The sequence below is a fragment of the Bos javanicus genome, chromosome 16 (genome assembly GCF_032452875.1).
Source record: "Bos javanicus breed banteng chromosome 16, ARS-OSU_banteng_1.0, whole genome shotgun sequence".
Classification (NCBI taxonomy): domain Eukaryota; kingdom Metazoa; phylum Chordata; class Mammalia; order Artiodactyla; family Bovidae; genus Bos; species Bos javanicus.
The window spans coordinates 6,160,358-6,174,675 of NC_083883.1; the positions used below are offsets into that span (position 1 = coordinate 6,160,358).

Consider the following 14,318-nt stretch of genomic DNA (forward strand, 5'->3'; position numbering starts at 1 on the left):
CTACAACTACATATGAATCTATGATTATCTCAAAATAAAAAGTTTTTCTTTAAGTTACTATGAAGTTGCTAAAGAGAGGTTCTTCTTACCAAAGATTTCAATGTCCTAATCTAAATAATTCACAAAGATTTTTTTTTTCTTATTTTTTTGCTAACTCATCTATCTGGTTCATGTATGCATAGATTTAGGACATTCTTAAAAAATAAAAAATTATCATTCTGAAAAAAAAATAAAAAAGGAAGTGACACAAATATTGAAAGGTCTCTCTGTTCTACTCTTGGCTCTATGTAGAAGATTATCAAATATCTAGACACATTTACTAACAGACTGCTTGTGGCTTCTGGCATTGAATTTGTCATGACTTTTCCTGAACCGTGGCTTAGCTGATATGACCCTACAACTCCCTCTTCCCCAGGTGACCCGAGAAGGTAGGATGGATGTAAAGGCTACAGACTGTTGAAATGGATATAAAAATTCTGGATTCCTCTTTTAAAAAGAAGCGTGAGTTTTACCTCTCTTTCTTTCTCAACATCATGAAAGGGAAGAAATCTGGCTATTATTTACTCACTTGTTTAATGTATTTTTGGGAGACAAATTTAGTACATGAAAACATTCTCTAAGGGTCCCCATAACCAACGAAAACAAGGTTACATTTTGATTCATTCTGTGTTCATTATGCAACACTAAACAATAGTAGTAAAAGGAGAACTGTGGACTCAAGTTAGAACTTCACCATTTTTATCCCCAATGTCATGATTAGAAAATAAAAAGAGCACTTTGAGAAATAATCTCTGTGAAGTCAAAAGCCAGAAGCGTCTCCGTGGTTTCTGCCTCTATGGCAAACAGATAGAAGGAAGGGCACACATAGTGGGAGGACTGCAGCCTTCCTTTCCTCCATTTGTTGTCTATTTGTGTTTCTGCGAATTAGCGGTGCAATTTAGAATATGTTCATTTCTGAAGATGTTCCGAAAGGCATTAAGAAACCTGAAAACAATCCTGAAGGCATTAATAAAGACAACACAATCACTACTTCAACGTAACAATGCTTCAGGTTTTTCCAAGAACTTCCACAGCTGTCACTCTTTTCATTTGATCTCTATTTGATCTATTTTGTTGTTTGAAAAAATTTTGTGCCATAGTCTCTTATATATTCATAAGACAATATTCTAAGCTACACCAAAGAAACACTTGACTGTTATTTGACACTATTTCTCATAACCTTTAGTAATATCCAATCTTATTCTCCACCAATTTTCATGAACAATGCAGCCCAACAGTCCATGAGTACACAGAATTTCAGTTGAAACAGAAATAAATGTCATCAGTTTTTCTAAATTGTATGGCAAGCTTTGAACACCTTTTGGCATACTAATTGAGAATTTTTGCCTGTAACGTTTATGATATGAAATAAGTGCTCAACTAATTTTATCTTCTTTGGATTTCCTTTGATTCTAATTTGATGAATCATTTATCTTAGATGTATATAAAAATGTGCCTTAACCTAATAAAGAAGAGATATCTAATTTAGAAGATCTGAAGAAGAAAATTTGTTGTTCAGTCGCTCAGTCATGTCTGACTCTCTGTGACCCCATGGACTGCAGCATGCCAGGCTTCCCTGTCCTTCATCATCTCCTGGAGCTTACTCAAATTCATGTCCATCGAGTCAGTGATGCCATCCAACAATGTCTTTCTCTGTTGCCCCCCTTCTTCTCCTGTCATCAATCTTTCCCAGCGTCAGGGTCTTTTCTAATGAGTAGGCTCTTCGCATCAGGTGGCCAAAGTATGGAAAGAGTCATCTCCTAGCTAGGTTGATAAGAAGTCCAGGGTTCCTGAGGAGAAGAAAGGAGTCCAGAGCCCTCAAGAAGGAGAAAGAGGTCTGGGGCTCTCAAGGAGAAAAGGACAAATGTTCTTTTCTACACTGTTTTGTCTTACTCAATATAACAATGTATCTTGCTTGAGGACATGTTTCTCCTTAACAAGAAATTTCTGACTAAACTTGTCATGTTAAAATGTATATTATGGAAGTGGGTCTGGTAAGATCTTTCTATCGTTCATTCTAATCTTGTTAATTTAAAATGTATGTTGTGGAAGTGGGTCTGAAAAAAGTATATAAGGCCTTGATAAGACTAGCTGGGGGCATTCTCCATCCCCCTTCTGATATCCATGTCAGAAGCTTTCTCTTTCCCTTTTCTTACTTTAATAAAACTCTGCTACACAAAAGCTCTTGAGTGATCAAGGCTGGTCCCTGGTCCTGAAGCTACATCTTCTTTGGAGATCATGAATCCAACATTGTTCACCTATCAGTATTGGGGCTTCAGCTTCAGCATCAATTCTTCCAATGGATAATCAGGGTTGATTTCCTTTAGGTTTGACTGGTTGGATTTCCTTGCAGTCCAAAGGACTTGCAAGAGTCTTCTCCAACACCACAGTTCAAAATCATCAGTTCTTCAGTGTTCAGTATTCTTTATGGTCCAGCTCTCACATCTATGCATGACTACTGGAAAAACCATAGCTTTGACTATACGGACTTTTGTCAGCAAAGTAATGTCTCTGCTTTTTAATACACTTTCTATGTTAATGTCCAAATAAAGGCATAGCATTTGGGAAAGTGATAGTACTTTGATAAATGGAAATTGTCTTTCTGAATTTTCCAAGATTGTAGTTTAAGCAGGATTAAGTGTTTATTTACAATACAGTATTCATTATTCTTTGTCTCTAGATACCGAGTAGAGTCAATCCTCTGCTGCACTCATCATCTCTGGCAACTCTGTCACCTGGGATAATGACCCACAGATTTGTGAGAGTGAGTTAAATATTCTTGTCCGTTACTTTACCAAGAGATTCTCAATTTTCCCCTGAAGTTATAAAAAATCTTAATTGATTTTTGAATCCTGTCAATCAGATAGCTGAATATAGTTATAATGGTCTCAGAAATACATGTGAGGTTCTGGCAACTGTTTTTCAAAGTACTTCTTTATTCTGGGTTGAGAGTTTCTGAACCTAGGGACTTAAATGCATAAAAGCCTTCAAATTTCATTTTCATGTCTATTAATTTGAAATTATGTTGGTTCTGCCAATCCCAGTATAATAACCATTCTGCATAGACAATTAGTAAAAAAACTTTTTTGAGTCTTTCTAAAACACTCGATTTATTTATAAAATTAAATTTTTTTTTTTTTTTGGTCACACCACACAGCCTGCAGGGTTATTGAACCAACCACGCCACCTGCAGTGGAAGCTTGGAGTCTTTTTTTTTTTTTTACACTTGTTCCTCATCCAGAACCCCTCTCCCTCCTCTCTCCCCATACCATCCCTCTGGGTCGTCTCAGTGCACCAGCCCCAAGCATCCAGTATAATGCAATGAACCTGGACTGGTGATTTGTTTCATATATGATATTATACATGTTTCAATGCCATTCTCCCAAATCATCCCACCCTCTCCCTCTCCCACAGAGTCCAAAAGACTGTTCTATACATCTGTGTCTCTTTTGCTGTCTCACATAAATTTTTAAACTGATACTCTCCAAGGCTGATGAAGCTATGGAGTAATTTGCTTTCATGTACCAAATGTTTAACACACTTTCTTGAAAGTCATAATGTAATATAAGCTTCAAAAATGAGCTTGTATTTTGATCTGCTACATAGAATTTATGTTGTTGTTCAGTCGCTAAGCTGTGTCTGACTCTTTGTGACCACATGGACTGCACACTAGGCTTCCCTCTCCTTCACTATCTTCCAGAGTCTGTTAAAATTCATGTCCATTTAGTTGGTGATGCTATCTATATAACCATATTCTCCTCTTATAGACTCTTTGCAACCCTTTTAGACTGTAGTCTGCCAAGCTACTCTGTCCATGGGATTTTTCAGGCAAGAATATTGGAGTGTGTTACCATTTCCTCCTTCAGGGAATCTTCCTGACTTAGGGATTGAACCCATGTCCCCTGTGTCTCCTGCATTGCAGATGGATTCTTTACCCTTTGAGCCATCGGGGGCCCTAGAATTTATACTTAGGAAATAAAGCAGATTGTAAATTTTTATTGCAGTATACATTATAATGGCAAGCACATTAAACTAACCTAAATGCATTTCATGGTTCAAATTATGGTTTGGAAATAACTACTGGAAGGAAAAAGACTTATTAAAAATGACTACAGAGAGTCCCCTAAGAAACATAAAATATCCATGCATAATTAGAAGAAATACCTCCATACATTGGAATTATATTCAGTCATAACAGAATATCATGAAGAAACAGTAATATAACGATGACTATAAAAGTAGTATATCTAGACCTATTTTTATATTTTCATCTCTATAATTCTGTAACTTTTTCTATATTCAACCCTGGTAAATGGCTTTAAGCCTCCTTGATGAAGGGTAGCAAGGAAACAACGGTATACGTTTTGGCTGTGTAGCATATGCTTCCTCAAGAAGAGCTAGTCAGTCTCCCATTTATTGAAGCTGCTCTAGGTCTCCACATTGGTCTCAAGTCTTAGAATTGGTTGACAAATAACTACCGCTTTCTTTTGTACTGATTCAATCAGACTTCTGTTCACTAGATCTAGATCTTCTCTAAAGCTCTAGTACTTTGGCCACCTGATGCAAAGAGCTGACACATTGGAAAAGACCCTGATGCTGGGAAAGATTGAGGCCAGGAGGAGAAAAGGTGGTTGGATGGCATCACTTCCTTAATGGACGTAAGTTTGAGCAAACTTCAGGAAATAGTAAAGGACAGGGAAGCCTGGTGTCCATGGGGTACCAAAAGTCAGACAGGACTTATTGACTGAACAACACCATCTTCTCTGCTCATACAAATCAAATAATACTTTAGACCACTATACATCTGCTTCAGTTTTAGAGATTCCATGATCAACTAGCCAATGCAAAGATCTTTGCAGGAAAATCATTCTGATTTCTCTTTCAATTGTCTCTGGTAGCTAAGTGCTACTACGTGACCTCTGTGATCCTGAAGTCCTTTCATCTCCATTGGATTCAGAGAACCTCATTTAGTAGCTACCATTCCCACTGTCATTCCTGTCCTACAGAGAATAGCCAGCACAGAGTTCCTCAAGAATGCTGAAACTTCTCCATAAATGAGTTTCCCAAAGCCTTGGATAAAAGGTCTCACTTTCAGCCTATGCGCACCGTGGAGACAGGGAGTAGATAAACAGGTCTCCATGGGGTCGCAAAGAGTCGGGCACGACTGAGCAGCTAAGCACACACATGCAAATGATAAATTCACTCTTGTGTTCCTAAGTCCCCATGCCACAGGGTGTCTTCCTCTGTGGTACAATGATAGTGTCCTGGTATTTCCGTTTCATTCTGTTAAGCCACATTCAAGCTAACATATTGAATTCGGAATCTCAATTCTTTTGGTGTATTTTGTTCTGCTCACAAGTCATAAGTGTTATTTCCCTTACTCTCCCTGGTCCTACCAAGGCTCAAATCTGGTTAAAGGACTAGAAACAGTGCAAAGAGGTAGGGGTATGTTCTGAGGAGAATTAGCAGTCCTTGCAATTTGGGTTGCCAGAGTTAGCAAATAAAATTACAAGATGCCCAGTTAAATTTGAATTCAGAGAAGCAACAGATATTTCTATAGTATAAATATGTGCAATGCAATATTTGGCATATACTTCTATACTTAGAAAATTTTCATTATTTTTTCTGAAATTCAGATTTAACTGAGCAGTCTGATTCCATAGCAATACTTCTTCAGGAAATAGAAAGCATGTCTCCTCAGACCAAGGAGGAATGGCTGCTCCTTCTAGTAAAGGAGGCTCAGTAGAATTTCCAGGTTCAAGGTGTTCAGTTTAATTAGAACTTTTCCATATATCTCCATCTCAATTTTCAGTCAATCCTTCTTCTAATCAATGGCCAAACTTTAGTGTAAGAAACTCTGTGAATTTGTGAATTCAATTTGTATTGCAATTCACTCCCAGTATTATGTAGTGTATTTGGTTTTCAAAAATCTTGGTCCTGTGGCTACAGGATACAAGTGTTTCTTTTTTTTTTCTTTAATAGAAAATTATTTAATTAGTATACATGTGTTCCCCATCCTGAACCCTCCTCCCTCCTCCCTCCCCACACCATCCCTCTGGGTCGTCCCAGTGCACCAGCCCCAAGCATCCAGCATTTTAGGGTAGATATAGAAGCTTTCCTATCCAAACCTTGAGCAGTAATTGAAAGCTTTATAACTCACCATTTTCTTTCTCTTAAGTTCTCTGATGCACTTAGAAGCAAGCAGCAATCCCATTATATGCCTTCCCTCAAATGTTATAGGACAGCAGCCACTTGGTCATCCCAAATCTTAATTCTGTTGATTGTATGTGTCAGTGGGTGTTGACTGAGGTGATTTTCTCCTACATTCCATAAACTACATGTGTGCCTTTTTCTTGGGCAGCTTTAATTCCTTTAAATCTAATTGTATCAAAAAACCAATCCCAGACTCCACTGTTACTCTGGGATAAATTTTGGTTCAAATATGAAAGCAGAACTATTATTCTTATTATGCAACAAGAGATTTATTATGGAATTAAACTTTATCCAGTTTCCTGAGGAGTTGGTCTAAAAAGATCAGAGGAGTCACTAACCAGCTGTCTTGGAGTTGAGGCTTTTAGCAAACTAAGCACATCTGACAGCTGGGATAGACCTGGGAAGAGGACTGGTGTAGAAATCTATGAAAGATTTTTGCTTTTCCTGATTACTGCTTCTGTAAGCTCACAGTGAAGCATCTGAGAGTGGGATGGAATCACTGTAGGGAAGCAGGACAGCAGTTGAAGTGAGCTGGGTGTAGAAGGAGAGCAAGGACAAATGGGAACCTGACCATTTGTTCTGTGCATTTATCCCCTTGCCTCCACTGACCAAGGACGACCTTCAGAGTGGAATGACTGTTGCTTCATTTCTGCCTCAGAATTTCATGCTGACTTCTAAAGCTCTAACCCCAATCTAGAACCTTCCAAACAAAGTAAGTCTGGGAAAACCAGCTCCAATTTGACCTGAATGACATTTCAGAAAAACACGAGATAACTGTAAGTTTCCTATTTCCCTCCCTCCTTTTACTCCTACTTCTTTCTTCTCTTTCTCTGTCCCTTCCTTCATTGCTCTTTCTTTCTGTTTTGCCGTTGCTTTACTTTCTTTCTTTTTTTTTTTTTTTTAAATTTTTGGCTGTGCCACATGGCTTCCAGGATCTTAGTTCTTTAACCAGGGATTGGACCTGGTCTCATGTCAGTGAAAGCACTGAGTCCTAACCACTGGATGTCAGGGAATGTCCCTCCTTTCTTTCTTCTTACCTTTTCTCTCTCTCTTTCTTCCCTTCTCTTCCTTTTGTCCCTTCTCCACCTTTTGTTTTTTCTTTCTTTCTGTCTCCTTCCTACCTCTCTTCCTTTCTTTCTTTCTTTTGCTAGGTAGGACTGCTAGTATGTTTCACACTGGTGGAATCCTTGTCTTGTTCCTCATCTCAAAGGGAAAAATTCAACAAAATAATTCATTATTAATCTGATATTTGTTGTAGGCTTTTTGTAAATAGCCATTTTCAGATTAAGGAAGTTTCTTTATATTTTATATTTTTCATAACATGTTAAAATTTTTATTTGTTATTTAATATGCTTTTGTAACACATATTATATATTTTTGATGTATAATTCACATATTAAAAAGCCTTTTGAAGTATCGAGTTCAATGATTTTTAGTAAAATCACATTTGTATAACCAATACCATTAATTTTAGAACACTTTTATTACTCTATCCTTAATATCTTTTAGGGAGATTAGACTGTAATTTTCTTTCTCATAATTTAAAAAAATCACATTTCAGTATTAAACTTATGGTAATCTCATAAAATCATCTTGTAATGTCCCATGTATTTGTTTTCCTATAGAATTTAGGTGAGATTGGCATTACTTCTCTTTTATTTATTATTTTTTTTAGAATCATCGTATTTATTATAAAAAGCTGTGTGTATACAAAAATCAAAAGGAGTTTACACTGAACATCTGTATATTTTTCGTTTAGATTCTACGTTTAAAAGTTTGCTAGATTTTTTTAAAAAATTATTTATTTTATTTTATTTTTTTACTTTACAATATTGTATTGGTTTTGCCATACATCAACATGAATCTGCCACGGGTGTACATGTGTTCCCAATTCTGAACCCCCTTCCCACCTCCCTCCCCATATCATCCCTCTGGGTCATCCCAGTGCACCAGCCCCAAGCTTCCTGTATCCTGCATCAAACCTGGACTGGTGATTCATTTCTTATATGATGCTATACATGTTTCAATGCCATTCTCCCAAATCATCCCCCTCCTCCCTCTCCCACAGAGTCCAAAAGACTGTTCTATACATCTATGTCTCTTTTGCTGTCTTGCATACAGTGTTATCATTACCATCTTTCTAAATTCCATATATATGCGTTGCTGCTGCTGCTGCTGCCAAGTCGCTTTAGTCATGTCTGACTCTGTGCGACCCCATAGATGGCAGCCCACCAGGCTCCCCCGTCCCTTGGACTCTCCAGGCAAGAACACTGGAGTGGGTTGCCATTTCCTTCTCCAATGCATGAAAGTGAAAAGTGAAAGTGAAGTCGCTCAGTCGTGTCCAGCTCCTAGCTACCCCATGGACTGCAGCCTACCAGGCTCCTCTGTCCATGTGATTTGCCAGCCATGAGTACTGGAGTGGGGTGCCACTTATACTGTACTGGTGTTTTTCTTTCTGGCTTACTTCACTCTGTATAATCGGCTCCAGTTTCATCCACCTCATTAGAACTGATTCAAATGTATTCTTTTTAATGGCTGAGTAATACTCCATTGTGTATATGTACCACAGCTTTCTTATCCATTCATCTGCTGATGGACATCTAGGTTGTTTCCATGTTCTGGCTATTATAAACAGTGCTGCAATGAACATTGGGGTACACATGTCTCTTTCAATTCTGATTTCCTCTGTGTGTGTGCCTAGCAGTGGGATTGTTGGGTCGTATGGCAGTTCTATTTACAGTTTTTTAAGGAATTTCCACACTGTTCTCCATAGTGGCTGTACTAGTTTGCATTCCCACCAACAGTGTAAGAGGGTTCCCTTTTCTCCACATCCACTCCAGCATTTATTGCTTGTGGACTTTTGCATTGCAGCCATTCTGACTGGCATGAAATGATACCTCATTGTGGTTTTGATTTGCATTTCTCTGATAATGAGTGATGTTAAGCATCTTTTCATGTGTTTGTTAGCCATCTATACGTCTTCTTTGGAGAAATGTCTATTTAATTCTTTGGCCCATTTTTTGATTGGGTCGTTTATTTTTCTGGAATTGAATTGGAGGCTAATTACTTTACAATATTGTATTGGTTTTGCCATACATTGACATGAATCTGCCTCGTGTGAACTCATGTTTCCCGTCCTGAACTCTCCTCCCACCTCCCTCCCCATACCGTCCCTCTGGCAATCTATAGCCTCAATGCAATCCCTATCAAGCTACTAACAGTATTTTTTCACAGAGCTAGAACAAATAATTTCACAATTTGTATGGAAATACAAAAAACCTCAAATAGCCAAAGCAATCTTGAGAAAGAAGAATGAAACTGGAGGAATCAATCTGCCTGACTTCATGCTCTACTACAAAGCCACAGTCATCAAGACAGTATGGTACTGGGACAAAGACAGAAATATAGATCAATGAAACAAAATAGAAAGCCCAGAGATAAATCCATGCACCTATGGACACCTTATCTTTGACAAAGGAGGCAAGAATATACAACAGAGAAAAGACAATCTCTTTAACAAGTGGTGCTGGGACAACTGGTCAACCAGTTGTAAAAGAGTGAAACTAGAACACTTTCTAACACCATACACAAAAATTAACTCAAAATGCATTAAAGATCTAAATGTATGACCAGAAACTATAAAACTCCTAGAGGAGAACATAGGCAAAACACTCTCCGACATACATCACAGCAGGATCCTCTATGACCCACCTCCCAGAATACTGGAAATAAAAGGAAAAATAAACAAATGGGGCCTAATTAAAATCAAAAGCTTCTGCACAACAAAGGAAACTATAAGCAAGGTGAAAAGACAGCCTTCAGAATGGGAGAAAATAATAGCAAATGAAGCAACTGACAAACAACTAATCTCAAAAATATACAAGCAACTCCTACAGCTCAATTCCAGAAAAATAAATGACTCAATCAAAAAAATGGGCCAAAGAACTAAACAGAAATTTCTCCAAAGAAGACATACAGATGACTAACAAATATATGAAAAGATGCTCAACATCACTCATTATCAGAGAAATGCAAATCAAAACCAGAATGAGGTATCATTTCACGCCAGTCAGAATGGCTGTTATCCAAAAGTCTAGAAGCAATAAATGCTGGAGAGGGTGTGGAGAAAAGTGAACCCACTTACAGTGTTGGTGGGAATGCAAACTAGTACAGCCACTATGGAGAACAGTGTGGGGATTCCTTAAAAAACTAGAAATAGAACTATACAGACTTTTTATTGAAGTTTAACACATATATAGTAAGGCATACAATCTTATTCATTCAGTTCAATGAATTTTTACACAGTGACTCACCCATGTAAATAGAATTCAGATAATATATAGAACATTATCAACAGCTCAGGCTTCCCCTATTGCCTTTTCTAAGTTATTATCTTTTCAAGGTAACTATTATTCTGACTTCTATCACCAAAGTTTAGCTTTGCCTCCTCTTAAGTTTTATATAAAAGGGATCAAAAAATGTTTATTCTTGTGTCCAGCTTCTAATCAGTGTTATACTTAGAGACTCATTCATGTAAGATTAATTGGATCTTTTCTGTTGCTCTATATTTCATTGTAAGAATTTAATTAATTTCTAAATTTAACTTTAAATATCAGCAGTTTTTTTTGCAAGTACATATGGAAATCTATATAAACTTGCAAATCTTTGTATATGTCCAAATCTATGCATGCAAAATGTACAAATTTTTTATATTTCTATATGTGGAATTGCTGAGTATAAACCTATTCAGTTTTAGTAAATACCGCCAAAAGATTTTATAAAATGGTTGTACAAATTTACACTCCTATCAGAAGCATATGAATTGTCCAGCTGCTCCACATCCTTGGAAACTATGATGAATGTGCATTCTAATTTATCACTCTTCATCTATTGAGATAATCACATGTTTCTCATTTATTGATATTTTCTATTGTACTGATTGATCATTAGAAAGCTAAAATAGAGTTACTAGAGTAAATCCATCTTTCTAATAATGTGTTATAAATGATTGTTGTGTATGATGTGTGTGTGGTTGCTAATATTTTTACTGCAAGATTATAGCATTGGATTAATATTTCAAATTTGTTAATAAAAATTCTATTTGACCATTATACTATCCTTTATAAATACTTCTACATTCAATTTCTTAATATTTTGTTTAGAAAACTTGAATTTATGTTCTCAAGAGATGTTGAACTCTAATTTTTTTTTTCTCTCTTTTAATGCCATTGTCAGTTTGGGGTATCAAGATTATGCTGGCCTTACAAAGTGTTTGGAAAGTATTCATTCTTTTCTCTTCTCTGGAATTATTTATATAACAATATTATTTTTCTTTATATCTTTGGAATAATTCAGTAGTAAAGTAATCTGGATGGGAGTTTTTGTTGTTAGGCTTTTAATTACTGATTTAACTTCTTCACTAGCTGTGATCTTTTAAGATTTTTAATATCTTATTTAATAAGTTATGATAGGTTGTATTTTTCAATGAATATATTTCATTTACATTTGCTAAGGTATTGGTATAATATTGTTTATTACAGCTTCTTATTATGCTTTAATAGCTATGAGATATGTAGTGATATTCCTACTTTATTTCTTGCTAATGACAATATTTAACGTTTACTTTTTCTTGATTATTTCTACTGAGTTTATCAAGATTTATTGAAAAACAACTTTTAATTTTCTATAGTGTATAATTATTTTCTATTTTATTGACTTATGATTTATTCGTTCCTTTCTGATACTTTTTTTGAGCTTAATTTGGTATTCTCTGTTCATTAATTCTTGATATACAAGCTTAGATACTTTTGTTTTTGACTCATTTTTTTATAAAAGATACATTTAAATATATAAATTTTTCTCAAAAATTTCTGTATTTGCATCTCACAATCTTTACATTTTCATTATCACTATATGAAAAAATTGCCTAATTTCCCTCTTGATCTCTTCTTCTATCAATAGTTTATTTAGAAGTCTGTTACATAATTTTCAATATACACAATGGAGATTTTTTAGTTATTGATATTTTTGTTTAATTCTTTGAAATTTATTGAAAAGTGTTTTATAGCCCCAAATATTAACAGTTTTGGAAAAAAGTTATGTATGCCCTAGAAAAGAAGGTGTAGTTGTTTTATGACATTTTCTATAACTGTCTCTTAGGGAAATATGATTTACTATGCTTTTTTTAGTATAGTAAAAATACTGTAACCCATACCTGTGAGTAGGCTCCTTAGACGCGGGCCCAACAGTTCTGTGTGGTCAAGCATTGAGCTGACCTAATTAAAAGCTCATTACACCAGCACATCCCCATTAACAGGCAGACCCATGTGCAAATCCTTCAGAGCAGGAGCTCTTTTTTTCCCCAGACACAGGGCCTGGAAACTCTGGCCAGTTAAGGGATCTCCACTTCTGTGACCATCAGTTTATAATATAAACCCCACGTTCAAGGAGCTGTGGCTGCGTGGGCGCAGGAGGGCCTAGAGGAGCTATCCCACATTGAAGGTCACGAAGGGCGGCGGTGACGAGATACCCCTCATCCAAGGTAAGGAGCAATGGCTGTGCTTTGCTGGAGCAGATGTGAAGAGATACCCCACGCCCAAGGTAAGAGAAACCCAAGTAAGACGGTAGGTGTTGCAAGAGGGCATCAGAGGCCAAACACACTGAAAACATACTCACAGAAAACTAGTCAATCTAATCATACTAGGACCACAGCCTTGTCTAACTCAATGAAACTAAGCCATGCCTGTGGGGCAACCCAAGATGGGAGGGTCATGGTGGAGAGATCTGACAGAATGTGGTCCACTGGAGAAGGGAATGGCAAACCACTTCAGTATTCTTGCCTTGAGAACCCCATGAACAGTATGAAAAGGCAAAATTATAGGATACTGAAAGAGGAACTCCCCAGGTCAGTAGGTGCCCAGTATGCTACTGGAGATCAGTGGAGAAATAACTCCAGAAAGAATGAAGGGATGGAGCCAAAGCAAAATGAATACCCAGCTGTGGATGTGACTGGTGATAGAAGCAAGGTCTGATGCTGTAAAGAGCAATATTGCATAGGAACATGGAATGTCAGGTCCATGAATCAAGGCAAATTGGAAGTGGTTAAACAAGTGATGGCAAGAGTGAATGTCGACATTCTAGGAATCAGCGAACTGAAATGGACTGGAATGGGTGAATTTAACTCAGATGACCATTATATCTATTACTGCGGGCAGGAATCTCTCAGAAGAAATGGAATAGCCATCATGGTCAACAAAAGAGTCCAAAATGCAGTACTTGGATGCAATCTCAAAAATGACAGAATGATCTGTTTGTTTCCAAGGCAAACCATTCAATATCACAGTAATCTAAGTCTGTGCCCCAACCAGGAATGCTGAAGAAGCTGAAGTTGAACGGTTTTATGAAGAATCTTTTAGAACTAACACCCAAAAAAGATGTCCTTTTCCTTATAGGTGACTGGAATGCAAAAGTAGGAAGTCAAGAAACACTTGGAGTAACAGGCAAATTTGGCCTTGGAATACGGAATGAAGCAAGGCAAAGACTAACAGAGTTTTGCCAAGAAAATGCACTGGTCATAACAAACACCCTCTTGCAACAACACAAGAGAAGACTCTATACATGGACATCACAAGATGGTCAACACCAAAATCAGATTGATTATATTCTTTGCAGCCAAAGATGGAGAAGCTCTATACAGTCAGCAAAAACAAGACCAGGAGCTGACTGTGGCTCAGACCATGAACTCCTTATTGCCAAATTCAGACTGAAATTGAAGAAAGTAGGGAAAACCACTAGACCATTCAGGTATGACCTAAATCAAATCCCTTATGATTATACAGTGGAAGTGAGAAATAGATTTAAGGGCCTAGATCTGATAGATAGAGTGCCTGGTGAACTATGGAATGAGGTTCATGACATTGTACAGGAGACAGGGATCAAGACCATCCCCATGGAAAAGAAATGCAAAAAAGCAAAATGGCTGTCTGGGGAGGCCTTACAAATAGCTGTGAAAAGAAGAGAGTGGAAAGCAAAGGAGAAAAGGAAAGATATAAACATCTGAATGCAGA

The 14,318-nt window shown here is 37.0% G+C and overlaps 1 protein-coding gene across 1 annotated transcript in view; it reads left to right on the forward strand.

Annotated features, from left to right (window-relative positions):
* Positions 1-14,318, forward strand: part of CR1L (complement C3b/C4b receptor 1 like) — a 64,203-nt gene that overhangs the window by 26,442 nt on the left and 23,443 nt on the right. Inside the window, 1 exon segment of the mRNA XM_061383789.1 lies at positions 2,731-2,803. Coding sequence (XP_061239773.1) covers positions 2,731-2,803 — 73 coding nt within the window.